We start from the raw sequence: 24523 nt of genomic DNA on the forward strand, positions 1-24523 counted from the left end.
TTCTCTTTCAATGTACATATCAGTATTTAGCACTATGAACATAATCTGTTCTAGGCAATCTCTGAGACCAATTTGAGTCTCATATTACACACAACTATACATTCATATAATACCAATACTAGTTCAAGTGTAGAGTTTATGCATGAAGATTATGTATGAGATCTTTCTAAAGCTCAATGGGGAAGCTTATACATTCCAAGACATTTTTGAAGCTAGAATATCACTCATTTAAGGGGGGGAAATGGGTGCAATTTGTTTACTCCAAATATTACAATTGTTGGAGTCCATTCATATCTAAGCCATTCGGCTATCATGCCATAGCCATCTTCTATTTCCAGTACTGTATATGGCTTTAAAAAAACTTCAAACAACTTATTCAAGGCTCTCTCTCTCTCTCTCTCTCTCTCTCTCTCTCTCTCCATTTTCAGGCTCATACTACAAAAAAACCAACAACAACTGAGATTTACTACCAAACTCAAAGGGACCAACAAGGTCTCTTCCATATAAATTGCATTCACTTAAATATCGTAAGGAAAGTGCCTGCACATCCATATTTTCTGACATTAAAATGTAGGTTAATATATGATAGACATTTTCTAACCACTTCTTTTTCCATAGTGAAAGCACTTTAATGCAATGTAACAGAAGCTCTGATTCATTAAATAATGGAAAGTGTTCTGCAAGGATACAAAAGAAAAAGAGAAAGCAAATTATGAACATTAAATTAGAGCTCAAACTATAAATGAAAATCAAGAACTTCGTTAGAGGGAAAAAATGCAACTCTGCTTAAAATGTATTTGGGCAGCCTAATGAAATTCTCCCAAAAAGAGAGGTTACTTAACTGTAACCCTGGTTCTTCGAGTGGTACTCAGTGGCAATTATTTCTGCTAGATGAGCGAGTGAGTTGGCTGCCCCAAGGGCTGATGCCCCCTATATTCATTTTCATCCGGATAAGGTGACACTGTATCCCGATGGGTCTTTTCTACCAAAAGTTGTTTCAAGTTTTCATGTTAATCAGCCTTTGATCCTTCTGACGTTGTTTCCTTCTCCTCCTCCCAACGTTGAGCATGTGCTCCATTCCCTTGATGTTCGCCATGCCCCGTCGTTTTATGTTTCTAGAACCAAGGACTTTCATAGTTCTCCCCACCTCTTTGTTTGGTTCCATGGTCCACGAAAGGGGTGTCCTGCCTCTTCACAGACTACTGTATATCAAAGTGGATCACAGGTGCTATTACCCTGGCTTAGGAGTTGGTGGGAAAGACTCCGCCAGAGTTGCTGAAAGCCCACTCCACAAGAGCAATGGCTACCTCTACTGCCTTGCTGCGTGGTATTGAAGTTTCTGACAGCCGTCGAGTGGCCACCTGGTCTACACCTTTGACTTATATCACACACTATCATCTAGACGTCAGTGCCAAGAAGGAAGCAAGTTTTGGCAGGACTGTGCTGACTTCAATGTTGGCGTGACGGTCCTCCATCCGGTGAGATGGCTTGCTAGTCACCCATTCGTGCGGATTCACAGACACCACGAAGAAGAGAGGTTACTTACCTGTAACCATGGTTCTTCAAGTGGTACTCTGTGAATCCACATGAATGGGTTTTACTGTGCTTGTGCAGGACTCCTTGGAATCTTCTAGAGCTTAAAAACATGTGATTAGTAAGATGTTCCCCTGTGGTGTGCATGCTCCACCCTCCTGTAATACGTCAGTTCTGATCATGCCCGCCACTGTCAAAGCTCTGAAGCTCCAAGACAAGCAAGTGATGGACAGCAGGGAGGATGGATTAGAGGTTCTTCGGATGAGCCAAAGAACCTCTAGTATAAGGAGGTAAAGAGGGCGAGCAGTGGTGAGACCTCGACGTGGAAGCACCAACCCGGGGAACCGGTACCGAAGGAACACTTTCTGGTGGAGCCGGGACCTTGCGAGAAGAAGAGATTTGAAGAGATGAAGAGGGAACTCAAGCAAGAGACTCACTCGGCTGTGGTACCGAAACCGGCGGGACCGATGCCGTATGGGAATGTTTCAATGCCCGAGAATCCTGTCCAGCGATGTCAAGTTGCTGTGAACGACACTTAACAGCTGGCCTGTGTGGGAAAGGCAAACCGGGATTAGCATGATAATAGTCCCGGTGTCAATGCCGAGGCGGAGGAGAAGGCGATGGAGACAAGTCAGAGGGAGAATCATAAGTGTAACACACCCTCTTTGGTCGGCAGAAAGAATCATAGTAAGGATCGATCTCACCATAGGAGTATTGATGCCGGTCATGCTCCCCATAATGGAGCTCTTGACAGTCCGCCAAGTATCGACATTGAGAGTGCCAAGAGATGTCTAGGTAACTGAAACGGTGGAGAAACATGGCACCACTTAACCAAATGTTTACATGGAGGAGAAGCCGACGCTGAAACTTCCAAGTTCAAGAGCTGAATAACAGTTGCCTGCCCAACAGACATAGGGCTAGAATGGGCTGAGGCCAGGCTGGCGATAACATAAGCCTCTGAGTGGCCATGACTTGGAGATAGGCTCAACAACAACTGAGCCGGAGGCAGCAGCATCAAGTCATCCATTTCCAACTGGGAGTCCAGGTTGGGTACCTCCCTCGATGTCTCCTCCAGGATTGGCAATGGAAGCAATAGTTGGGCTGGAGGAGGTTCTCTAGGACGACTTGATTTAGAGGACTGCTTTGTTTTCTTCTGTTTATCAATGTCCTTCCTTTTCTTAGGAGAAGGATCACTTGCCAAGACTGAAGGTGACTTCAAGGCTGATATCGACTTCGAGCCCAACAGGTGTTTCAATTTGGGAGCCTTAGAAGAAGACTTCTGCCTAGGTGATGGCGTGACAAGAGCCGAGGGTTGGTCTACTGGCTCAGACCGATGGACCGGTGTTAAAGTAGGCTCCATAATACATGGTAATCTCGAGGTTGAAGGCTTCAGGGATTTCTCCCAGAGAAAAGACTGAAGACGCTGCAAATGAAGCTTAAGGACAGGTCTGGTCAATCTCTTGCACCCAGGGCAGGAGCTTGTCTAGTGTTGTTCCCCCAGGCAAAACAAACAGCAATCGTGGCTGTCCGAGAGGGGAATTTATTGGCACACGAGCTGCAATGCTTGAATGGGCCTGTCAGTTCCATAAAAAGGGCAGGAAGGGGGGGGAGGGGAGAATCAAAAGAAAGAAACAATTCACAGGGAAACGTCCAAAACAGAAGAACAGATCAAGTCCGAAATCCAAATAGTAACCCGTGAGACAAGCCAAAACTCCGAAAAACCGTAACAAGAAGTTCACTCTAGAGATTGCCAGAGAAGTCTAATTTCAGCGGTGGCTAAAAGGAACCAAGGTATTACAGGAGGGTGGAGCATAAGCACCACAGGGGAACATCTTACTAATCACATTTTTAAGCTCTAGAGCTCCTGCGCAGGCACAGTAAAACCCATTCATGTGGATTCACAGAGACCACAAAGAAGAATCAAAGAATCCCAGTGGAAAACGTGAGGTGATATTTGCTCATTGCCATGGCATCCTAGTATATGGTCTCATGCAGCTTTTACTTCTGTTTGTGCTAGTCTCTCTTTTTAAAATCAGAAGTCATTCTGAGTGGAACATGCATTTCTCTCTCTCTCTCTAGCTTCAATTACTCAGGCCTAATATAGTCAACACTCAATTCACATTCACTGCAAAACAGAGCGGCAAAATACAGCCCTGGAGGCAGACTTTAAGCAAGTACCCAGAATCTTTTTCACAATCCAGGAATCTTAACTTTTTTTTCTTTAACAATACAGTACTTTGTACAGAACAATGCCTGAAAATCAAATCTGCTGCAAAAACATGGTAGAGATATCATTTTAAAACACTACTATTTCTACTCAGCAGTTATGTGCTGCCTGCACACTCATAAACACCACCAACAGGAGTCATGAACGTCTGAGTGCCATCGCAAGAGAGAAATGGTTAACTGGAGCTGCCCTGTTTGGCATTCATTCAAAATCTCAACAACAGTCTCACAATCCTCTGATGTGAAGAAGTTCCATTCTCTTTTCTTTTTATCTTATTAGACCAAACTGAGCTAATAAATGCACATTCCTTATTTAATTATTTCAAATATTTACATATTGCTTTTCATCTAAAAGACAGCAGTTTATAAAGCTTCAACAGAAGTGGGCTTCCACGTGTTGCTCTTCCTTCTTCTTCTTCTCGAGTGTCTACCTAGGTTCTGGCTGTCTTAGAGGGCGACGCCTGAGCAACACACAACGGCACTGTCATCTGTCTCAGACCAAGACAACAGAGCATGACCACTCCTGACGGACCCTTCTTTCCCCTTACAACCAACAATGGCAGTTGTTAAAACCCTAAAGGAGGAAACCTGATGAACTCACCAGCTAACTTGTAGTTGCCAGTGATACTACAGTGGTGCCTTGACTTACGAACTTAATCAGCATTGGAGCGGTGATCGTAAATCAAAATGTTCGTCAGTCAAAGTACCATTTCCCATAGGAACGCATTGAAAACCAATTAATCCGTTCCGGCGGAAGAAAAAAATAAAATCAGTAAAAATGAAATACTGCAAGTCCCACGCTGCAGGGAAGCCCCCTGGGAGGCCTCCAAAGGCGGCGATAGCGGTGGTGGGGGACCCCAGGGAAGTCTCCCATGGTGGCGGCGCCGGAAGCCTGGGAGGTTGAGCCTCCCTTTCCCTAACCGTTGGGGTGAAATAGCTACAAAGAAGCAGCCTCTTCGCCACGAATGGTTAGTTTTTTGAATTTCCCACCTTTGTTTGTTCGCAGATCAAAGCTCCGGCCAAAAGTCAAAGCAAAATTTTGCGGCCATAGCTGTTGTTAAGTCAAATTGTTCGTAGGTCAGGGCATTCGTAAGTCAAGGCACCACTGTACTTCATCTCAGGGTGGAAAAAACACACAGTTAATCCACAGAAAGGCAGGCTTGCCATCTAGTTCTTCCCTCATAGCAGCCAATTTGACACCACTTCAGGATGTTCATAGGGAGTGGGGCCTTAATGGAGTTACTTTCCTTCCTCACTGAGATCAGAATCAGATCTCATATATGAAATGAAAGCAAAAGAACTGGCTTTTCTGAGAACTACTACTTTTCAATTTATGGCAGGAAACTCTCCAGTTGTTATTCTTTTCCTATCTCACAGGCTGGTCCGGGCCAAAAGGAAAGACTGTAGGAATCCTGAGAGTACATAGCAATAAACATTTCTTCTCTTTTCAAACTGGTTTTGTAATGGAGAAAGGGTAACCTAGTGCTAGAATGCATATTTGAGGGGATCCGAATGAACTGCTATTTTATTAATTGGTTAAGAATGGGACAATAAAAGAAGTTAATTAATAACAGTTGTTCAGGCTGCTCGCTTCTAACAGTGTCCTAATTCCACAATGTATCATGAACCAATTATTTCAACAGCATGTGTTTTGTCTTAGTTCCAGTATGATAAGGATTTGAGGATGATCCAAAAGCTTCCCCAGGAAGCTGACTGTTGAGAAGAAACTGAAAGAAAGAAGAAGGAAGCTCTTAAACCAGTAAGTTTTGAACTCCAGGCCTAAAGAACAGTAAGGGGAAAAGATGAGAATAATTTTAGATTGGTCAGTTTTAAATGGTGGAACTGGGTGATCAATGACCACAAGAAGGAACATCTTGGGATAGAAACAAAAGAACTTAAAGTGAGAAAGTCTGTGGAAGTTTTTGAAAATAAGGAAAAGTCACAATGAATCTGGGAGTGGGCATTAAGCCAGTGGAAAAACTTAAGGAGGGAAGTTGACTGAACAGAGTTATAAAAGAGATGGGATACTTGGTCAGATGAGTGCTGGAAAAATGTGATTAACTGAATATGAGACAATGGCTGAAATCTATTGTGTAGCACCACATGTACAATTAGGTCACCACCATCAGTGGCAAATCACTGCAAATTAAAGGCAATTTGGGGATGCACATGACTCACACACATTGCAAAGAGATTACGTGCACTCTGAAATCACCAAAAGTCGTCTTTCAGCAGCAGCAACTTGCCACAGATGATGACGCCATCACTGTCATGCACACAAAGCTCTGCAACAGGATTTCAGTCAAAGTAAAACCAGACAGCAAAAAGACAGTCCGATATGACTGGCCTCACTTAGAGTGTTAACCAGTTAGGCATCCTTCAGTCTCGAGAGACTACGGTAATGTGCTCTGAATGGAGGACTTGGAACAGCATCTAGTGTGGCTGAGAAGGCCAATTCAAGAGTGACAATCCCTTCCACACTGAAGACAAATACAATCTGTTCCCTTTCCAGCTCCCCGATTTTGCTGGTTTTGGGACTGCCTCTCTGCCTCGGCCTGCTGGACAAGGGTCTCTTCAAATTGGGAGGCCAGGATGAATGCTCAGATGTCAAGGTTTCCCATCTGTTGAGGTCCATTCCTAAGGCCTTCAGATCTCACTTGTATTGCAGATATCCTTGTATCGCAGCTGTGGTCTCCCTCTGGGGAGATTTCCCTGCACTAATTCTCCATACAGGAGATCTTTTGAAATCCAACCATCAGCCATTCTCACAACATGCCCAAGCCAACGTAGATGTCGCTGTTTCAGTAATGAATACATGCTAAAAATTCCAGCTCATTCTAGGACTACTCTATTTGGAACTTTGTCCTGCCAGGTGATGCCAAAATGCGTCGGATACAATGCATATGGAACGTGTTAAGCTTCCTCTCCTGCCATGCACAAAGGGTCCAGGACTCACTACAGTACAGGAGTGTGCTCAGGACACAGGCTCTGTGTTAACCGTCATGATTATTAAAAGAAGCTAGGGTGGGGTGGGTTTGAAAAATGTGAATTAAAATTTAATGGACACCTTTTTGAAAGAAGGAGGCCCACCTTTAAAGAGCTAGTAGTACAAGCCTTTTAATAACTCCAGGCTCAAGCTCTATGAATTCAGACAGCTACCATTCAGTTTCTAACAGACTTCTTTAGAAGCAATGCCAAATAGTTTAAGAGCAAACTGTCTATATTGATTTGATCTAGGCAGTGAATGCAAACCTATGGCACTCATGCCATAGCTGGCACGCAGAGCCATAAGTCACCGGATAACTACACCCAGCAGCCAAACCTGAGGAGGCGGCTGTAGCCATGGTACTAGCACCCTGACAGGCGGCGGGCCAGGATCCGAAGAAGCTGGTCCTGGTGGGACTGTGCACAACTGGAGGCGGATCCGGAATGGGGTCTGGAGGCACATCCGCGCCCGGGATTCCCCCTTCCACTGTCGCCCACCAGGTTTTGTTTGTTTGTTTGTTTTGATTTGTTTTTCAGTTTGGGCACTCGGGCTCAGAAAGGCTCGCCGTCACTGATCTAGGGTCTAGTCTGGTTTTAGGACAGAATAACTGAAGAAAAAGACAGATCAGGAAGAAAGTGAAAAATACGGAGAAGGGAAAGCCAGCTAATTAACCGATCAGAAGTCATAGGAAAGGTGTACTGAAATAAGATGATCAGAGGAAATTCAACAGCACAGCCACATCAGTTTTCGCTGAAAACAAAATTGGACTATGTGAGTCCATCCAGACCTGGAGACTGAAAAATTGGGTTAAAGAGAAGAAATGGGAAGCAGCAGAGTGAAAGCAATTATCTATGTATAGACTGAAATAACTAAACAGCAAAGTGATAGAGTAATCAAAGAGTAAGAAGGTGAGCCCAGTGTAAAGAATGCATGAGGAAGAAACCAGGACACTACAAAATGATAATATGGAGAGACAAAAGAAAGACAGTTTGACAAACTGAATATGAGGAGAAGTAGTAAAACGGGTGATTGTCAAAAAGCCAGGCTCAGCAGAATTAAGGAGGCTGGAACTATGACTACAACCTTCAGAGAAACGGGGGGGGGGGGGGATACTACAATTTCCAAAGCTAAACAACCTTTCCTCCTTCATGCTTTCTGCGATACGGGGATATCACGTCACTATGAAAGGAAGTACAGCCTGGTGTGGTGGGATGTGGTGGTGCTGCGGGTTAAACCACAGAAGCCTCTGTGCTGCAAGCTCAGAAGACCTGCAGTCGTGATCAAATCCACGCGACAGAGTGAGCTCCTGTCGCTTGTCCCAGCTCCTGCCAACCTAGTGGTTCAAAAGCATGCAAATGCAAGTAGATAAATAGGTACCACCTCGGTGGGAAGGTAACGGCGCTCCGTGTCTAGTCGCACTGGCCACATGACCATGGCAACTGTCTTCGGACAAATGATAGCTCTATGGGTTGAGTTAAATAAATAAAACAGAACCCTAGGCAGCTTTGTAGCTATCAGGAATTGGAACAGCTCTTGCAAAGACCGAAGAAGACACTGCTTGAGAGAAATGGCTACAAATATCCTTTTCAATCAGCAAACACATCAACAGGTAAGTCAGACACCTTGCATTTTTCCCATTTGGAAAAATGTTGGCTAGAGACAGGTGTACCCTTCCTAGCTCTGTAGCTACAGAGAAATAGTTTAAGGGAACTTGGAAACTCTTCTGTTATATCAAAGTAAAAACAAGTTGTGGAGTTTTTTTCATTAATTTGGAAAGAACTGGGAAGAACAGTCTCTTGGTTCATGTGAAATAAAAGGCTAATTTGGATAAGAATGGTGTCAAGCTGAAGAAAAGCATTGTCTCTACAATGAATGCTGGCTCAGCACTTGAAGCATAGACTTCACTTACTCACCAAGCAGACATGACAGTTATAAGAATAGCGGTCTTAAATGGTAGTAGATGCAGTTGTCAGTATTGAAAGATGGCAGCATAAGATCAGACATTATAGGAAATCCACCAAGGAACAGCTGATAGTGCAGAAGGAAATGCCAACATATCTCCCCCCACTCTTGCTGCTTTGCGCTGGTTGCCCGTCCGTTTCCACGTTGACTTTAAAGTGTTAACAATTACATATAAAGCCCTAAACGGTTTGGGACCTCAATATCTGGCAGATCGACTTCTCCCACCCAGATCTACCCGAATCACCTGACATAGCCAGCAGGGACGGCTGAGGGGTCTGACGCCGAGGGAGGCCCGGAAGGAAAAAACGAGAAACCGGGCCTTCTCGGCGGTGGCCCCTTGTCTGTGGAACACCCTCCCTACCGAAATTCGGCTGGCACCCTCGCTGGGCATTTTCAAAAGCCAACAGAAAACTTGGCTATTCAAGCAGGCCTTCCCTTCAGTAAATTAACTGCTTCTTATTTCTTTCCTTTTAACTCGTGCCATCTTGGGACTCTTTACTTTTAAATTAATTGTTAAAATTGTAAGTTCTTTGATTTTATATTTCTCTGTTTTATCTATGTAAATTGTGTATATTTTAAATTGTTTCTATTTGTATGTTGTGAGCCGCCCAGAGTAGACCATGTCTAGATGGGCGGCATATAAATGCAATTAACAACAATAATAATAATAATAATAATAATAATAATAATAATAATAATAATAATAATAATAATAATAATAATAATAATAATAATAATAATAATAATAATAATAATAATAATAATAATAATTCTGAAAGCCTTGATGAAGCATCTCGATGCCAAGTCTGTTGTTGACTGATGGGTAACTATGGCTGCTGTTAAATACACCTTAAAAGAAAGGCCACACTCCTTTAAGTGTTCAATATAATATGCAAAAGTGTTCTTCCACCACTGCTTGCACAGCAAACAAAAATGAAGTGAGGGAAATTTGTAAGAACATGCCTAGGCATACATGAGAGGTGGGTGGGAGCTGTTCCTGCCAAAACCCACTTAGCTCTAAAGGATTCTGAAAGAGATTCGGCGCTGGAGCAAGATCCACATGCATGTGCTACAGAGACCACAAAAAATTAAAGACCTCTGAAAGAAGTTACACCAACAGTGGCAGATGAGTGAAGCGAAGTTTTAGTAACTTGAGGAATCAAGAAAAGGACTGTGGCAAAGTATCCTGTAGGGGAGAAACCTGTAGTCCTCTCGAGCAGGGGGCCCCAACCCCTGGTCTGCGACACGGCACCAGTCCATGGCCTAGTCCCTGTTTCTGGGAGTTGCAGTTCAAAAACACCTGAGTAACAAAGGTTAAGAACCACTGCAGTAGAATTTAAATTGCCTTGTTCTGTTGCTGACCATAAAATTGTGCACATATGATTGCATCACCAGTCATTCCTAGAATAGCCTTGCTAATATGCAAAACCAATACCACGTGCTGTAGTTAAATTGTACTGAAAATAAAACATCTTATCATATTAGAAGAAAAGGATTTTACACAGAGGTGATCTACTGCTAACTTAACAGGTCATTTTTCACATATTCAAGCATTACACAGTGAACAGATTCCACACACAATTTGTAATGGGAAGAAACCTATCACACTGCCATCATGAGGTAGATAATAAGATAAGAAAAAAGATATATATTTACCATTTATGCTCTGGTACCAAGTTCAAATCAATTATTCAAGCCTGGAAATAAATGTATGTATGTATGTATGTATGTATGTATGTATGTATGTATGTATGTATGTATGTATGTATGTATGTATGTATGTATGTATGTATTTATGCATGCATTTATTTATTTATTTATTTATTTATTTATTTATTTATTTATTTATTTATTTATTTATTTATTTATTTATACATACCCTGCCTTTTCCATTAAAGTGACCCAGGGCTTTTTAAGCCAAGCACAGGTAAAGGAAGTCTCATAGCAAACCCAATGATATTAGCATTTTGAAATGAGAAATGTATTCTGCAAAATCTTAACCCCAGGACTACTACACTGGCACCACATGAATCTTTACTATAAGAGAGGGAAAGAGAGTTATTGTCCTAAATTTACTACATATTACCAGCTCTAGATGATACAAATCATTTAAGCAAATATAGGGTTCTGAGAACACTAATTATGTTGACTTGTCTGCCCACATAAACTGAAGGCCTGAGTATTCACCTTCCATTACTATAAATGAGAGGCTAGGCTGCTCCCCTCTCTGTTGCTCTTCTCCAGGCAAAAACTTTTTTCTTCAGGCAGGCTTTTTCTCAGTGATTGGCTCTCTAAGACTTGAGCTGCTGTTTTTGTTTGTTTATTTGTTTTTCCCTCACCGGCCAATTTTTACACATTTTTTTAATACTGGAAGCCACCTTGAGTCCTCTTGAAGAGAAAGAAGGGGCATAAAAATTTTAAACAAATAAATAATAAAATATACTATTTACCAACCAATGGTGGGATTCACTGGCATCGTAGTTGAACACACAGTTAACACAATGCTTGAATGGCAGGGAAACCAGAATCTCTCTTCTTCAGTGGCAAGTGCCTTGCTACTATTTAGACAGAGGCTGGTTGAGGAATAAATGGATAACTTCCATTTTCTATTTTCACCAATGCAAAATACAATTTTAGCTCTGTATGTACAAAAATGTTTCTGTGTAAATCATTTTAAATTTATACACTGATCCAAGAAATCAAGATCTGTTTACAGCAATTATGCCATTATGGTAAAAACTAACACCTGTCTCAATTAAGCAGTTTTACCTTTCATCTGTTTCAGCTATCAGGATAAGAAAAAAAGCAGGTTAGTTTATTTTGTTACTTTTTTGCTGCTCTATCATTTATAAGGTACAGAGATGACATTACTCATCTAGATTATCAACAGACCTGTTAGACCTCTATTTATCCAAATGATCCAGTATCTTTCTTCCTAGAGCGGCTGACCAGCTGCCATCAGCAAACCTACAAACAAGCTTTCAAAACAAGAACTCTCCTCTGTTGCTTCCCCCCCCCCTTCTTGGCTTTGGATACTGAGGCTTCATTAAGCCATCACTGCTAATAGAGGTTAACAATCCTATCTGCCACTAATTTGTCTAATCCATTTTAAAATAATTGATGCTAGCAACATTCTGCAGCAGTTGTATTCAACAGGTTAACTATGTGTTGTGTGAAGACATGCTCACTTCTGTCCAGCTATCATGAATCTACTTTGGATGACTCAGCATTCTAATCTTTTGACAATGAAAATTCCACTTTCTCCATATTATGTATGGATTTTACTAACATCTTACCAACAGTTCTCTTTTTTCTAACTTGAACAACCCCAATGGTTTCACCTTTCTACATAAAAAATGAATGTCCTTAAAAGTCAATGATCATTTTGGTCATTTTGCTACATCTTTTCCAGAGTTGTGCTGCTCCTCTGAGATCTGGAGAACCACAACTGTCTTCCATGTACAGCTACACTAACAGATGTGTATAAAGGAATTATGTATTTTTGAAGTATCAGATAATAAGGACACATTATTAGCTCACAAAAAGTTTCATAAGTCCTGATAAAATATACTTTTTAATAATAATTGTGTGCCATCAAGTCAATTCCGACTTATGATTACTCTTTTCAGAGTTTTCCAGGTAGAAAGTACTCAGAAGTGGTTTACCATTCCCTCTCTTATGCTGAGTCAGACCATTGACCCATGTAGCCTATGTTGTCAGCTCTGACCAACTGTGACTTTCCAGAGTTCAGGAGAGATTCTTTCCCAGCCCTACCTGCAAATATCTCTGGTATTTCCTTGTGCCATTCCATTCAAATATTAACAAACCTGACCACACTTAGCTCCTGAAATCAGAGAAAACTGCCTTTGCTCAGGGTGGAAAAGCAGTGATTTATCTTTTCCACATATCAGCTAGAATGTTGTTGCTATCTATAATCCTGCTAAAGAAAGCACTCTATTACTTATAATATGTGGATCCTTCATAGAGTAGCTTAGGTGGGTACCAGGCCCACACTTACTTATCATCAACAAAAGCAGACTAGGGAGATGAACTTAGCACATTGCTCTGAGATTTCTAGTATGAAAAGGCACAGTGCAATGCCATCCACATCTACATCTACTTCTCTCTGATCTTTCTTTGCCTTTATCTCACTCAATTGGGCTTCCGCCCAGAAAAGTCAACAAACAGCTGCTATAGATACAATAACTCAAATATAGATAGATAGATAGATAGATAGATAGATAGATAGATAGATAGATAGATAGATAGATAGATAGATAGATAGATAGATAGATAGATAGATAGATAGATAGATAGATAGATAGATAGATAGATAGATAATTTGTCAAATAAAGACTATCTTCAGGTATTTCAGCCAGGAAAGCAGCGTAGGATTCTGACAAGCAGATCATCTCTGCAACACAGTTAACAAGGCCATTGTGGAACACAACTTCTGACTCCTCTATTTTGGCTTCTCTATTTTTCCTCTATGGCTCATTTTCTGAGCATGGGCGTTTTCTGCATATGCATGACATAGTGGAAGGGGCCAAATTCAGAATACGTAATAAATTTCTTTGTTTTATAATATTAATGGCATCATTTGTTTTCAACTTTAACCTTTTTGCTACTCTCTCAAAATCTGGCAAAAGAAGAGATGCTAGATTTTTTTCTGGAATTGCTATTAATACCATTTGGTTTCTAACTAAAAATGTAAATGTTTATAAGTGGGCTCAATTAATAAATCTGTGTCTGTGTGTACTGTGTGTTTAAATTTAAAATACCAAATATGATACTTTTATGAGCAAATCAAATTATAAATAAATAATACATGTAAAGTAACAAAGAGACTTACGGTAAATCAGTAAACTGGGCTGTCTTCTATTTTCCCTCAAAATTTGTTTTCACACTCTAGAAATTTTACATCTTGCAGCTATGATTATGTACTATCTAAACTCTCTTTGACTACTATCCCATGTCTCTCAAACTAAAACCAAGAGAAAGTTTTTTCAGAGTATTTGAGAATCCTGAAGAAACAGTAGAGAATGTCAGGTTTATAACATGAACAGGAAAAACTACACACCTCTTAAAACTGATGGAACATTAGAAGAAGTCTAGTCCCCAGCCACCCAGAGAACCAGATTTCCTGGCAGTCACTTAATAAGTGAGTGGAGTGGAGTTGAGTTGGCAGAACTAAAATGAACCTAAGAAAATGGGAGTTTGTACCTATATAGTATTTTACGAGCGCAGACAAGAACCGTTCATACCTATGTCCACATACTGTACTTCGTAATTCCTCAACATGTACCATGGAAAACTTTATATTACATGCCCCAAATGCTCTTGATACTGCCTGTTACCGGGGGGGAGGGGAACTATCTGATATATTTATTGATTGTACTGAAGCAAGAAAAGCAGTTTTTAGGATCAGTCTGGCAGTCCAATCTTTACTTATAGTCTGACCGCTTTACTTTCTGAATGGCAAATTTAACTATACTGTACCAAAATTTTACCAAAAATATTGCCAGATGCATGACAAAATCCACAAGAATTTAAAAGTGTGTAACTCATCCCCTTGAGGTTGCTTTGTTTTTAAAGATCCTATTACACAATCCTAAATTTGCTCGTTAGTCATTGTAGATTTCAGATAAACAAACTTCAAGTCAGTTTGTGTAACTACCAGTTTGCTGACAACAGTCTTAATTTACCAAGCCCTGTGGCTATGTACTTCAAGAAAGCTTCTTTGGAGAGCCCAAAGACACACAAGATTGAAATGAATATAGTGTACTCAGCAAAGTGTTTGATGTGAACAGTGCAACTGTTAACAACTTAAGAAAAAAAAATGCAGCAAACCCTGTCTAAGTATTTGGTAGCCAACATCATTATCATTATAAATGGCAAACCATACACATTATCAAGTAAATCACCGTAATACAAACACGATTTTAAACCAGCATAGTGCATCTCTATGAACAGCTATGGACAAACACGATTTTAAACCAGCATAGTGCATCTCTATGAACAGCTATGGAAGCGACAGAAATGTAGTGTATTGCTAACATTCGCAAATGAATGAATACCTCCAAATGAATACCACCAAATACTTAAATATTTTACCACCTCTATTTACTGCCTCTTTTTTATCCTGCTGACAGAAAAGGGTTAACTGGTTTCCTTGAGGAAACAGCATGTTCATCATTCAAGAAGGATCACAAGTTTCCAAATTTCCCACTTTTAATGAATGCACTATTCTTCCAGTTTGAGACTATGCTTAACTTAGGATTCAATTTAAAGAACAAAAGACAAATTCAACAGAAGATAAACTACAATGTAACACCATTACTTTATTTGACTTAGAGGACATGGTGATAGATATGTTAATATTTTGCTTCAGTCTCCTTTTAAAAATGAGCACATGTTTATTTGCTAATCTGTCTCCAATAAAACAGTGAATAAACTGAATGCATAAAGTTTAACAAGCAAAAAACCTTTTCTTTGAAATACCTATTATATTTTCTGGCGATCCATTTTACAAGCCCTATGGTACCTTATAGACAGGAAAAAAAACATACATGCAAGCACTGCTATACAACCATGGAATGGAATGTTTAGTTTTTCCAGAGTGTAAACCAACCAATTTTTATTTGTCTTAAATTTAATATGCATCCCATATTGCAGAAAATAGAGCAAGCCTTCCATAAAGCACGGAGCCTTGCATGCCTTTGACACATGGAAGCCAGTTTTATAACACCACGCCTTCCCAACAAACAGCGCTGCAGACATATTTCAGGCCATTTACTCCCCGCCACAACCTCTCTTAAGACTTCAACCCCCTATACTGTAAAAGATTAGAAGGATCAGGGTGACTGTTCTCACAGCCTTGTCTAAGAAGAATGACATGCGAGAATTCTGTCTTTAAAAAAAAGGAAAAAAAGAAATGCAATGCACTTTTAAAAAAATCACCATTTTCCTTTATTTTAAGAGGTGGCCCAATTCTCAAAACATGAACTGCACTACAGAACAGCTTCTATTTTCACGTAAGGCAAACAGTTCAATGTATGTCCCTTTTTCCAAACAATCCTAACTATTCTAATGTCACATCCTTAAGAAATATTCCCTGTCTGGTAGAAAGGTCCAAAGGGGACACCCCTTTGTAGGCATGTTGCTCAGGTATGGGTGGGCATAAGGTAAGCATCCCTCCTCTCCTCTCAAAATGAAACTGCGCTTGCATCCCGGCTCTTCTTAAAAAAGGAAAGACACCCAACAGAGCAGGCTAGAGAGAGACGGGGAGCCCTGGAGCCCTCCATGAGGCGGGAGCTTCACGGGAACAACAATGCAGACGTTCAACTCCTGTCCCCCCCCCCCATCGGCCCTTGCAAGCCCCTGCTCTTGCTCATCTCCTCATTTGGCGTCAGCCTTGGCAAATGCCTGGGTTTTTTTTTGGGGGGGGATTCTTCTCCCCCACAGCCTTCGCCTCCCCCTGAGGCGCGCATTTCCCCTCCGTCTCTGCCCGAACCCCTCCCTTTCACCCACCCTTTTTCCCTCTCTCGCCATTTTTCGGCAGGCGTCCACTCCACACGAAGCCGCCCACGGGAACCCAGGAGCGGCCACACCAGGCAGGCAATTCGCCTCCGCCGCATACATAAGGCCGTTTGCTTAGAGAACAGAGAGAGAGAGAGGATCTCTACTGGAGGGGCAAGGTGGGGGTGGGGGTGTTTGTGGGCAAGAGATCCGGGCGTGCCAGAGGGCCTTCCTTCCCTTCCCTTCCCCACGACAAAGAACACCAGAGCCGCGCGTGCAAAGCCCCCTATGGAAGGGAAAGGCAAGGCAAGGCAAGGCAAGGCAGGAAGGGGGAGGGACCCCCGAGGCTGGACGGCTCCTCCCTTAACACCCACCCCCGCTCCCTCGTCCCTCGCACACACCTTCCCCACGACCACAACCCCCGGTTGCCTCCGAACGGCGGCCGCCCGACCGTGCACCCGGATGAATACGAATATAACGCGAAGCCCGCCATCCACACCTACACACTCGCACACGCCCCCCCAAAAAAGAGGGTCGTTTCCTCCACTGCCTCGTCTACCCCCCAAAACACCCCGCCTGTCTGAACCCCCTCTTTCCTTCGGAGGGCTGAGCCGCCCAGCCCGCCAGCGAGGGAGGGAGAAGCTATGGAGGCGAAAGGAGCGAGGGGTGGGGTGGGGAGTGGGATTCTTCTCAGTGCCCAGGGCGATTGCAGGGGTGGGATGGGGTGGGGGGGGGCGTTGTTGAAGGGCGCCTCCGGCCCCGACTTACCGAGCAGCAGGAGCTTGAGCTCTCGGCGGGCGTCCCGCTTGTCCCGGCGGAGTTGCCTCTCGATCTCATCGTTGATCCGCCGGGCTTCCTTGGCTTCCTCGCTCAGGCAGCACGCCATGATGGACTCCAGAGTCATTCTTCCTCACTGGTTCAAGGCACACAGCCCCCCACCTTCCAGCCCCGAAAACCACGCGCGCACCGCCCAAGCCTCGAAGCCACGAACGCGCGCCCCAAGAACACCCCCCGTCGCCTCCCGGAACGGGGATCGAGACCACCGGCGTCCCCCTCCCCGACCCCCGGCAACAGCGAAGCGGAGATGAAGGGGAGCCCAAGGCAGAGAGAGCCCGAACACACGCGCGCGCGCGCGGCGGCGCGCACGGGCACAGCAGCCACCGCCGTGCCCCCCCCACACACACACACCTCAGCCGCGAACACTACTTCCCCCCCACCTACGACCCCCCCTCAATCTTGCACCCCCACACACACACCCTCTCGCTGGCTAACACCCTCCTGGCCTCCCTTTCCTCTTTCAATCATGCACCAAAGAACAGGGCAACCTCCACCCGGGGAGGAGCCGTGGCGAAAACAGCAGCAGCAAAAAAGCGCTTCCTCGCAAAACCCGAAAAGGAAGGGAGTGAAAAAAAAATATACCCGCTTGGCGAGCAAACAACCCCCGCGCGTTCCCTAACGACCTCCCGCCCTCCCGCCCGCCGGCCGGTCCTTCCCTCCTTCCCTGCCTCGCTCCCTCCCCGGAGTTCTGTTCACCGCTTCAAGACCCTCTCCGATGCCACCGCCTCCAAGCTTCCGAAAACCGCGCGGGCCCTTCCCCTTTTCGGCGGCGGCGGAGGGCGGGGGTGTAGGGGGGGGAAGAAGGCGAGGAGAAAGAAAGCGAATTCCTACCGAGCCTTCTTCCCCGCTCCCCCAACACGCATTTCCTCCCCTCACGGCCGCCGCCGCCGCCGCCTCTCCCCCGCCCCCGCCGTGTGGTTTCCTTTGAAAGCAGCCCCGTCCTGTCCCCGCAGAGAGAGCGAGAGGGAGAGGGAGAGGGAGGGAGGGAGCGATGGGGCTCGGAAGGCTTGTCGCTGCCGCCGCTCCTTGCCACCGGAGCGATCTATCTCTCCGAAGAGTCTTAAGGAAGGTCCCCCCCCCGCTTTGAAGTGGGGCGAGGGGGGGAGAGAAAGGCGGAGAGGACGGCTTAATTTCGCTTGTCTTCGAAGGCAACAGCGCAGGGGGAAGGGACGGACGGGGGGGGTGAAACTGGGTGGGGGAGAGCCAGGGAGAGGAACAGCTTTTCCTTTCTCGGTACCGCCTTTCCTGGACGAGAAGAAACGGGGAGGGTGGTTACCACGATGGGGTGAGGGGGGAGTGGAGGGAGGGAGGGAGGCAGAGACGGTGGTGCATACACAATATGCAGCCAGACCGATTTCGATCGCTCCGCTTCCCGGGCGTGGTAAGGCAGAAATATGGCGGACCTTTTTTTTTCTCTCCCGCTTTCCTTTCACAGACCACCCGCCCGCCCTCTTTCCCCACCCGGAGCGAAATCGCCGGCAAAGGAAAACCTCCGTATCCACTGCGCTGGCTTTTCCACACTGCAACGCAGCCACGCACCCGCAATAATAGCACGGAGGCTGAAACGAGCCATTTTCTCTCGCTCAATGGCTACAAGGGACACGGTGGGATGATCATTTTTTACGAAGCCTTTTCGGGCCTCTCCAGCAGTTCCACAGTACAGTACTCCGTTTGACAGCAAGCTCTCTTTGATTGCTGCGGCGATATTTGAGAAGACTCAATGAGAGACTGTTGGGAGAAAGGGAGAAATAATGCCCGGGGCGAGGCTGAGGTGGTGAGGGCGGGCACACTGTGCCTCAGAAATATTATGGCTGAGGCTCGGATGGAGGCACATGAAGGAAGCAGCTCTTGCTTGGCCCCAGTTAGCCGACGAGGCTTTCCTTCCCTTAACAGGCTGTGTCTGATAAGCTAACTAACATTCCAGCGGACGCCATGGTGGTTAATTTGTCTGTGGCACTCCACTTGCTATTGTGTGTAGATTTTAACCCCGATTATCCTGAGTGTGTGCCATTTCCTCCCACCACCACCACCATGGTTGTCTGTAGGGATCTCAGATTACTGCCATACTCAGGCAGGGCTGCCAAGTATCCCGGTGAGGTAGGTGCTTCTTGAGAAACATCTGTCAAATGCAGCTTTGACTGCAATGCTGGCAGACTTTCTTCCCGACTGCCTCAGAATTGGAGTTCTGCAAATCATTGGAGGCATAGGGAGAGTCACTTGCTTGTTTAGAGAAGCTCTTTAGGAACCTGGAAGCAGGGTTGAAGCCTGACCGGCTCTCTCACCTTTCGCAGCAGACTTGACATGCAGAAATCAGGTGTGTTTTCACAACATGAAAAATAAACATCTGCCAGTGTCAGCACATCACAAGGATCCAAACGCACCAGCTCCAGGGACTTGGAAAAATCGGCAAGTCTACGTGAGAAACTTTCTATCCCAATGCCCACTATTTTACAATACAGTATATTGCCTGGTGAAGAAATACGGATATCTTAAACATTTACACAGAGTTTTGTGCCCTGGTGGTTGGCCTAATAAAGAAATTAGCCTAATATGGACTTTTTTTTAGAACGGACACAACTGCTTCTGCTTTGTATCTTACAGGTTCTTGCTACAGCAGACCTTGTGCAGTTTTGCTTGTGCTGATTTCAAGTTGTATTGATTTCAGTGGTGATAGCTACCAGGGTCATTTTCCAGATGTTTTGGGACATCTCAACTCCCATCATTCCTGACCTTTAGTATGGCTGGCTGGGGATGATGGGAGTTGAAGGCTACTACCCTCTGGAGAGCCATAGGATCCTCATCCTTAGAACGTGGAATGACAATGTTAAAGAAAACGAACTACCCTTCCAGTTGGCTGTTATATTTTTATGTAATAGTCTGTTAAAGTCCTTTGACCACATGAGACCTGTAGCCATGCAGAGGGCTGACTTTAATTCCATTATGTAAAATCACTGACTCTTCATATTATAAGAAAAAGATTGCACGGCAAACATGAAATAACTTTAATATACTGTTCTTGTTTCATTTTGTGTTTTGTTTCCATATGGTCAGTTTATGGGCATCAATAGAATGAAATGAAAATTATATTCTTTGTCCCATATGCAGTTTATTCATAACAATTCTCTCCTTAAATATAAAAGAACAGTTAGGATTTTCCCCCTTTCAGCTAGTTTACAAAGAGGTAATGGCATTAGTCTGTTTCAGTATGTACAATGGAAACAAAAAAAAAAAGGTTTTGTTGCACATTTAGAACTAAACAGTTTATTTCAGTATGAATTTTTCTGGATTACACTCCAGTTTCTCAGACACGAGTACAATAATTAGACCACAGGTTTACATAGACAATGAATTGGCGGTTGTGTTTTTTTGGTGGGGACACCACATGGAAAGAAATAGAGAGACAGGCATTGAACTTCCAAAATGACAATAGCATAAATAATTAACTTTTGAAGTGTCGACGTTAATTAGTCTGCCTACAGCATGGCAGCAAGCAGACTAACTAAATTAGCTTTAGACTGGTGCATGATGTCTGACGTCAAAGTGCAAATACTTCTGCCTTCAGTAAGAATTGGATTTTTCTGAATCAGCTTTGGAGTGGGAGGCCAGAGTTTTGCTAAAGGAAACTATATTTCTTTGCACAAGCTAGCCACCCATCCTTTAGCAACTACTGATATATGACAGCCAAACAACATGAATAGGGAGATAAGAGCAAGACGTTGCTATCAGCTAGATGTCATGTGGGTCTCCGCGTCTCCTTTGCATCACCTTTACTGGTCCCAACGATGCCACTCGCAACATTAGAGGCTGATCTGTGCCATCTTTTCCTAGCAGTGCTCCTCTACATTTTACTCAGGGCTGATAGAACGGTCTTTGTGCAAGACAGTAAATGGACATAAATCTGGCATAAAAATGGCAACACTCCCAGGACACTCTAGTTGTTGTTCTCAAACTGGCTATTGTGGGGGGTGGGCAAGAATTGTAAAGTGAGATTGAAGAGAAAACAGCTGAAATGGATTTATATCCACAAGTTGCAATGGGCACCTGAACACATAGAAACTACAGCTTTTTATCACGCTATCTGTCCATCTAGTTATCCATATATGTGCCTTTCTAGCTAACCAACCACATACCTATCTATCATGAAAGAAAACCTGGTTTTCTTTATAGTTTTGTTTTTTCTTTGGCAAAACTCTGGCCTCAGAGGCAGAAGTTGATTCAGAAAGAATCACTTTTCTTCCTGAAAGCAGAGATATTTGCATCTGAAAGACAGCCATTGTGCACCAACCTATAGATAATTTATGTTAACTAGTCACTTTGTGGGTTTAGAATCAATACTTTAGAAGTTTGTTGCCTTGCATTCCCTTTCACTTCTCCCCACAATCATTACCTAGATTAAAAAAAAAAGAGGTCAAGGTTCCCCTTGACAATTTTGTCCAGTGGTGTCTGACTCTAGGCGGCGTTGCTCATCTCCATTTCCAATCCATAGAGCTAGCGTTTGTCCGCAGACAATCTTCCGTGGTCACGTGGCCAGCGTGACTAGACATGGAACGCCATTTACCTTCCCATCAAGGTGGTACCTATTTATCTACTCGCATTTGTGCATTTTGCATGCTTTCAAACCGCTAGGTTGGCAGGAGCTGGGACAAGCGATGGGGGCTCACTCCGTCGTGTGGATTCGATCTTGCGACTACAGGTCTTCTGACCTTGCTGCACAGAGGCTTCAGCGGTTTAACCTTCAGCGCCACCGCATCCCACTATCTAGATCACTGGTTCTTAACCTTGGGTTACTCAGGAGTTTTGGACTGCAACTCCCAGAAGCCTTCACCACCAGCTGTCCTGACTGGGGTTTCTGGGAGTTGCAGTTCAAAAGCATTCGAGTAACAAAGGTTAAGAACCACTGATCTAGATAAACTTGTGGTCTAAACATTCTGTCTGAGGAAATCTATTACAATACACAACTCGCATTGAAAAAAATCAGTTAGTCTTGAAGGTGCCACAATACTTCCATTTTGTAAATTTTTTGAACTGCCTTTTCCATCAGTTTGTAGTTGTGCTTTTGGCAACAACCTAATATGCAAACATGAGCAGAAGAAAACGTCTGTCTCCCAGCTGTGGTAAGTTTCACTTGCTACTAAGGCACTAGAAGAGGCAAAGCCTTGTCTGGTCTGGTGGCAAACATTACAATGCCTAGTTGGGTCCAGAACATGAAATGATACCTACAAACTGCCTCCTAGGAGAAGGCCGAGAAGGTTCCCCCCCCCATGCATAGAACTCCCTCCCTGAAAGTCGCCTTTGTGCTTCTTCTCTCATTTTTCAAAATCCCACTTTTTCGTGTTGCCTGCATAATCCATGTTGCAGTAACTGGACTGCCACCATGGTTCCTTCCTAATTTTTTCTTTCCCTCTGTGATTTTTCTCACTGTTTATTTTAGAGTGCAAAGCAGCATGAAAACACCTATAATTACCATTCTGAGGCACCACATACACTAATGGTGACATTATTGTTGTTACTATTCCAACTACTATTATCACAATATGAAGATGGAAAATCATCAGAAGCATTAAGCTTTGTGAGCAAATTCACATGAACGCCTTTTCACAACTATCACTTAATAGCTTGTTGTTGAGAAACAGTCTCACCATTTATGCCAAGACTGACTCTTTAGGGTCAGCTTGGGACTTCATGGCCTCCATGACAACCGTAGCGATTGCTCCAATAACAACTGTCCGGAGATATGAGTAAAGGCACACTTGTTTTTATATCCACTTTTCTGTAAGCCATGCTCTTTCAGTTCACTATCACTACCTGTGATAAAGACTTAGTGTATCCTTATCACAGAATAATGTTTTCATATATTTATTGCCTATTCAAAGTATTATTTATTACCTAGACCAAGGCTTCTAAAATATAGGCAGACTATCGGATATAATGTAAATGTAAATATTCATGGCACAGATTAAAGGCATCTTCTTACAGACATAGGACCATACCCCTGCATGTAATGTATATAAAGATACTCCTATGTGTTCCTTTGCTTGAGGGTGTTTATTTCTTTGGGTCTTTCAGGGCTAACTGACATATCACCTTTTATGTCAGGAGCAGGGAATGTGTACACCAGACCTACTCCTCCTCTTAGCTTTCCTCCCATTGGGTTTGCTCCCTTCTGCTGATAGTAGTTGCAGTCCAGTAACATCTGGAAGCCTACACTCTGACCGCTGCTGCTATAAATGAAGGAGCTGGGGAGAATGAAGGAGGATACGTGCAGAGTGAATGTCTCCCTGCAAGCTCTCCGTTCCAGGAACATGGGGTGAGATAACAGGTAAACAAGCACATAAAAGACATTCTAATTGGTATTATTGTGGTCATTGGTAGAGGGAGATATATCCCAGTGACCAGCATAGCTAGAAGCATCCCCCATTATGAAGATAACCTGCAGAGCTAGCTTCAGGAGAGTACTCCAGATTTTCTAAATGAACTGTAAATTAATGCACACGTGGTGATACACTTATCACTGAAACTTCCTTGACTGAGCTGGCACAATTTTCAATTTTGCCTTTTACCTTCACAAGTATAGTTTGCAACTGTACTTCAGCTATGGTTTCTTTTGAAAAACAGTCTCTCTTTAACTTTTTCTTTTAGCATATTTAATTGGACTTGACTTACCAATTCTGTGACTTAAACTGAACTGCTAGATAGCTCAGTGGAGGCTGGGAGTTAGATTCCACGCTTCCTTGACAGGGAAGATGATGATGAAATAAAGCATAACATACATTGTTATTTTTCGTTTCTTTTTTTCCTTTTAGTCTACAGCTCTAACATTTCATGATTGTATTATCTCAGAAAGTACTTTTCCATCTTATTTCATGAGCACTTCTGAAAAATTCAATGGCAAACAAAATCTGCCTTTAATTTGTATATCTCACTCCATGGGATATTATGTCAGAAGACAGGAAGTCTGCTGAGATATTTTGAGTGCTGGCCTCAAAATGAAGAGGTATAGCTGGTACTTTGTTTCAAGCAGCAAAATATGTTTTGCCAGTAATGGTGAAACCTAGAGGTCTGATGTCGCCTGGCCATCTTTCCTCCCAAATAAATAAATAAATAAATAAATAAATAAATAAAGTTTGTCTTTCTCATTTGTATCTATTATATGATTAAATTGCAAAAGTGGAATACACTGGTGAGTGGCCCCTTGAGTTGAAAGAGAAAAAGTGCTCTTTTAGCTGGGAAGCTGATGAGAGTTCCTTTCCCAAATCCTCCCCCACGCCTAGTTCCCTTTCCTCTGGCTTCCATTTTGCTTCTCATGATTGGGTGGCAGGCAGTGATGTTTATGTGCACCTTGAATATAATTCGAAGCCAACTTAATGGCATATTCTCTGCTCCAGGTGAGAGGCTGCTTTTTCATTCGCTTTCTCCCTGCCTTGTTTTGGAAGGCCCCCAATTTTGACAGTATTAGCATGT

The 24523-nt window shown here is 43.4% G+C and overlaps 2 protein-coding genes across 2 annotated transcripts in view; one reads left to right on the top strand and one right to left on the bottom strand.

Moving 5' to 3' along the window:
• Positions 1-17440, bottom strand: part of LOC110076012 (guanine nucleotide-binding protein G(q) subunit alpha) — a 151771-nt gene extending 134331 nt beyond the window's left edge. Inside the window, exon 1 of the mRNA XM_072992236.2 lies at positions 16994-17440. Within this exon, the coding sequence (XP_072848337.1) occupies positions 16994-17129 (136 nt within the window). The 5' untranslated portion in view covers positions 17130-17440. The remainder of the gene's footprint in view (positions 1-16993) is intronic.
• LOC140704873 (uncharacterized) lies at positions 17310-20086 on the top strand. Its single transcript, XM_078384092.1, has 3 exons — positions 17310-17326; positions 17419-18666; positions 19357-20086. Exons 1-2 carry the CDS (start codon positions 17310-17312, stop codon positions 18608-18610), a joined length of 1209 nt encoding a protein of 402 aa, XP_078240218.1. The 3' UTR covers positions 18611-18666; positions 19357-20086.
• The last annotated feature ends 4437 nt before the right edge of the window (positions 20087-24523 follow it).

This window comes from Pogona vitticeps, chromosome 2 (assembly GCF_051106095.1).
Source record: "Pogona vitticeps strain Pit_001003342236 chromosome 2, PviZW2.1, whole genome shotgun sequence".
NCBI classification, from domain to species: domain Eukaryota; kingdom Metazoa; phylum Chordata; class Lepidosauria; order Squamata; family Agamidae; genus Pogona; species Pogona vitticeps.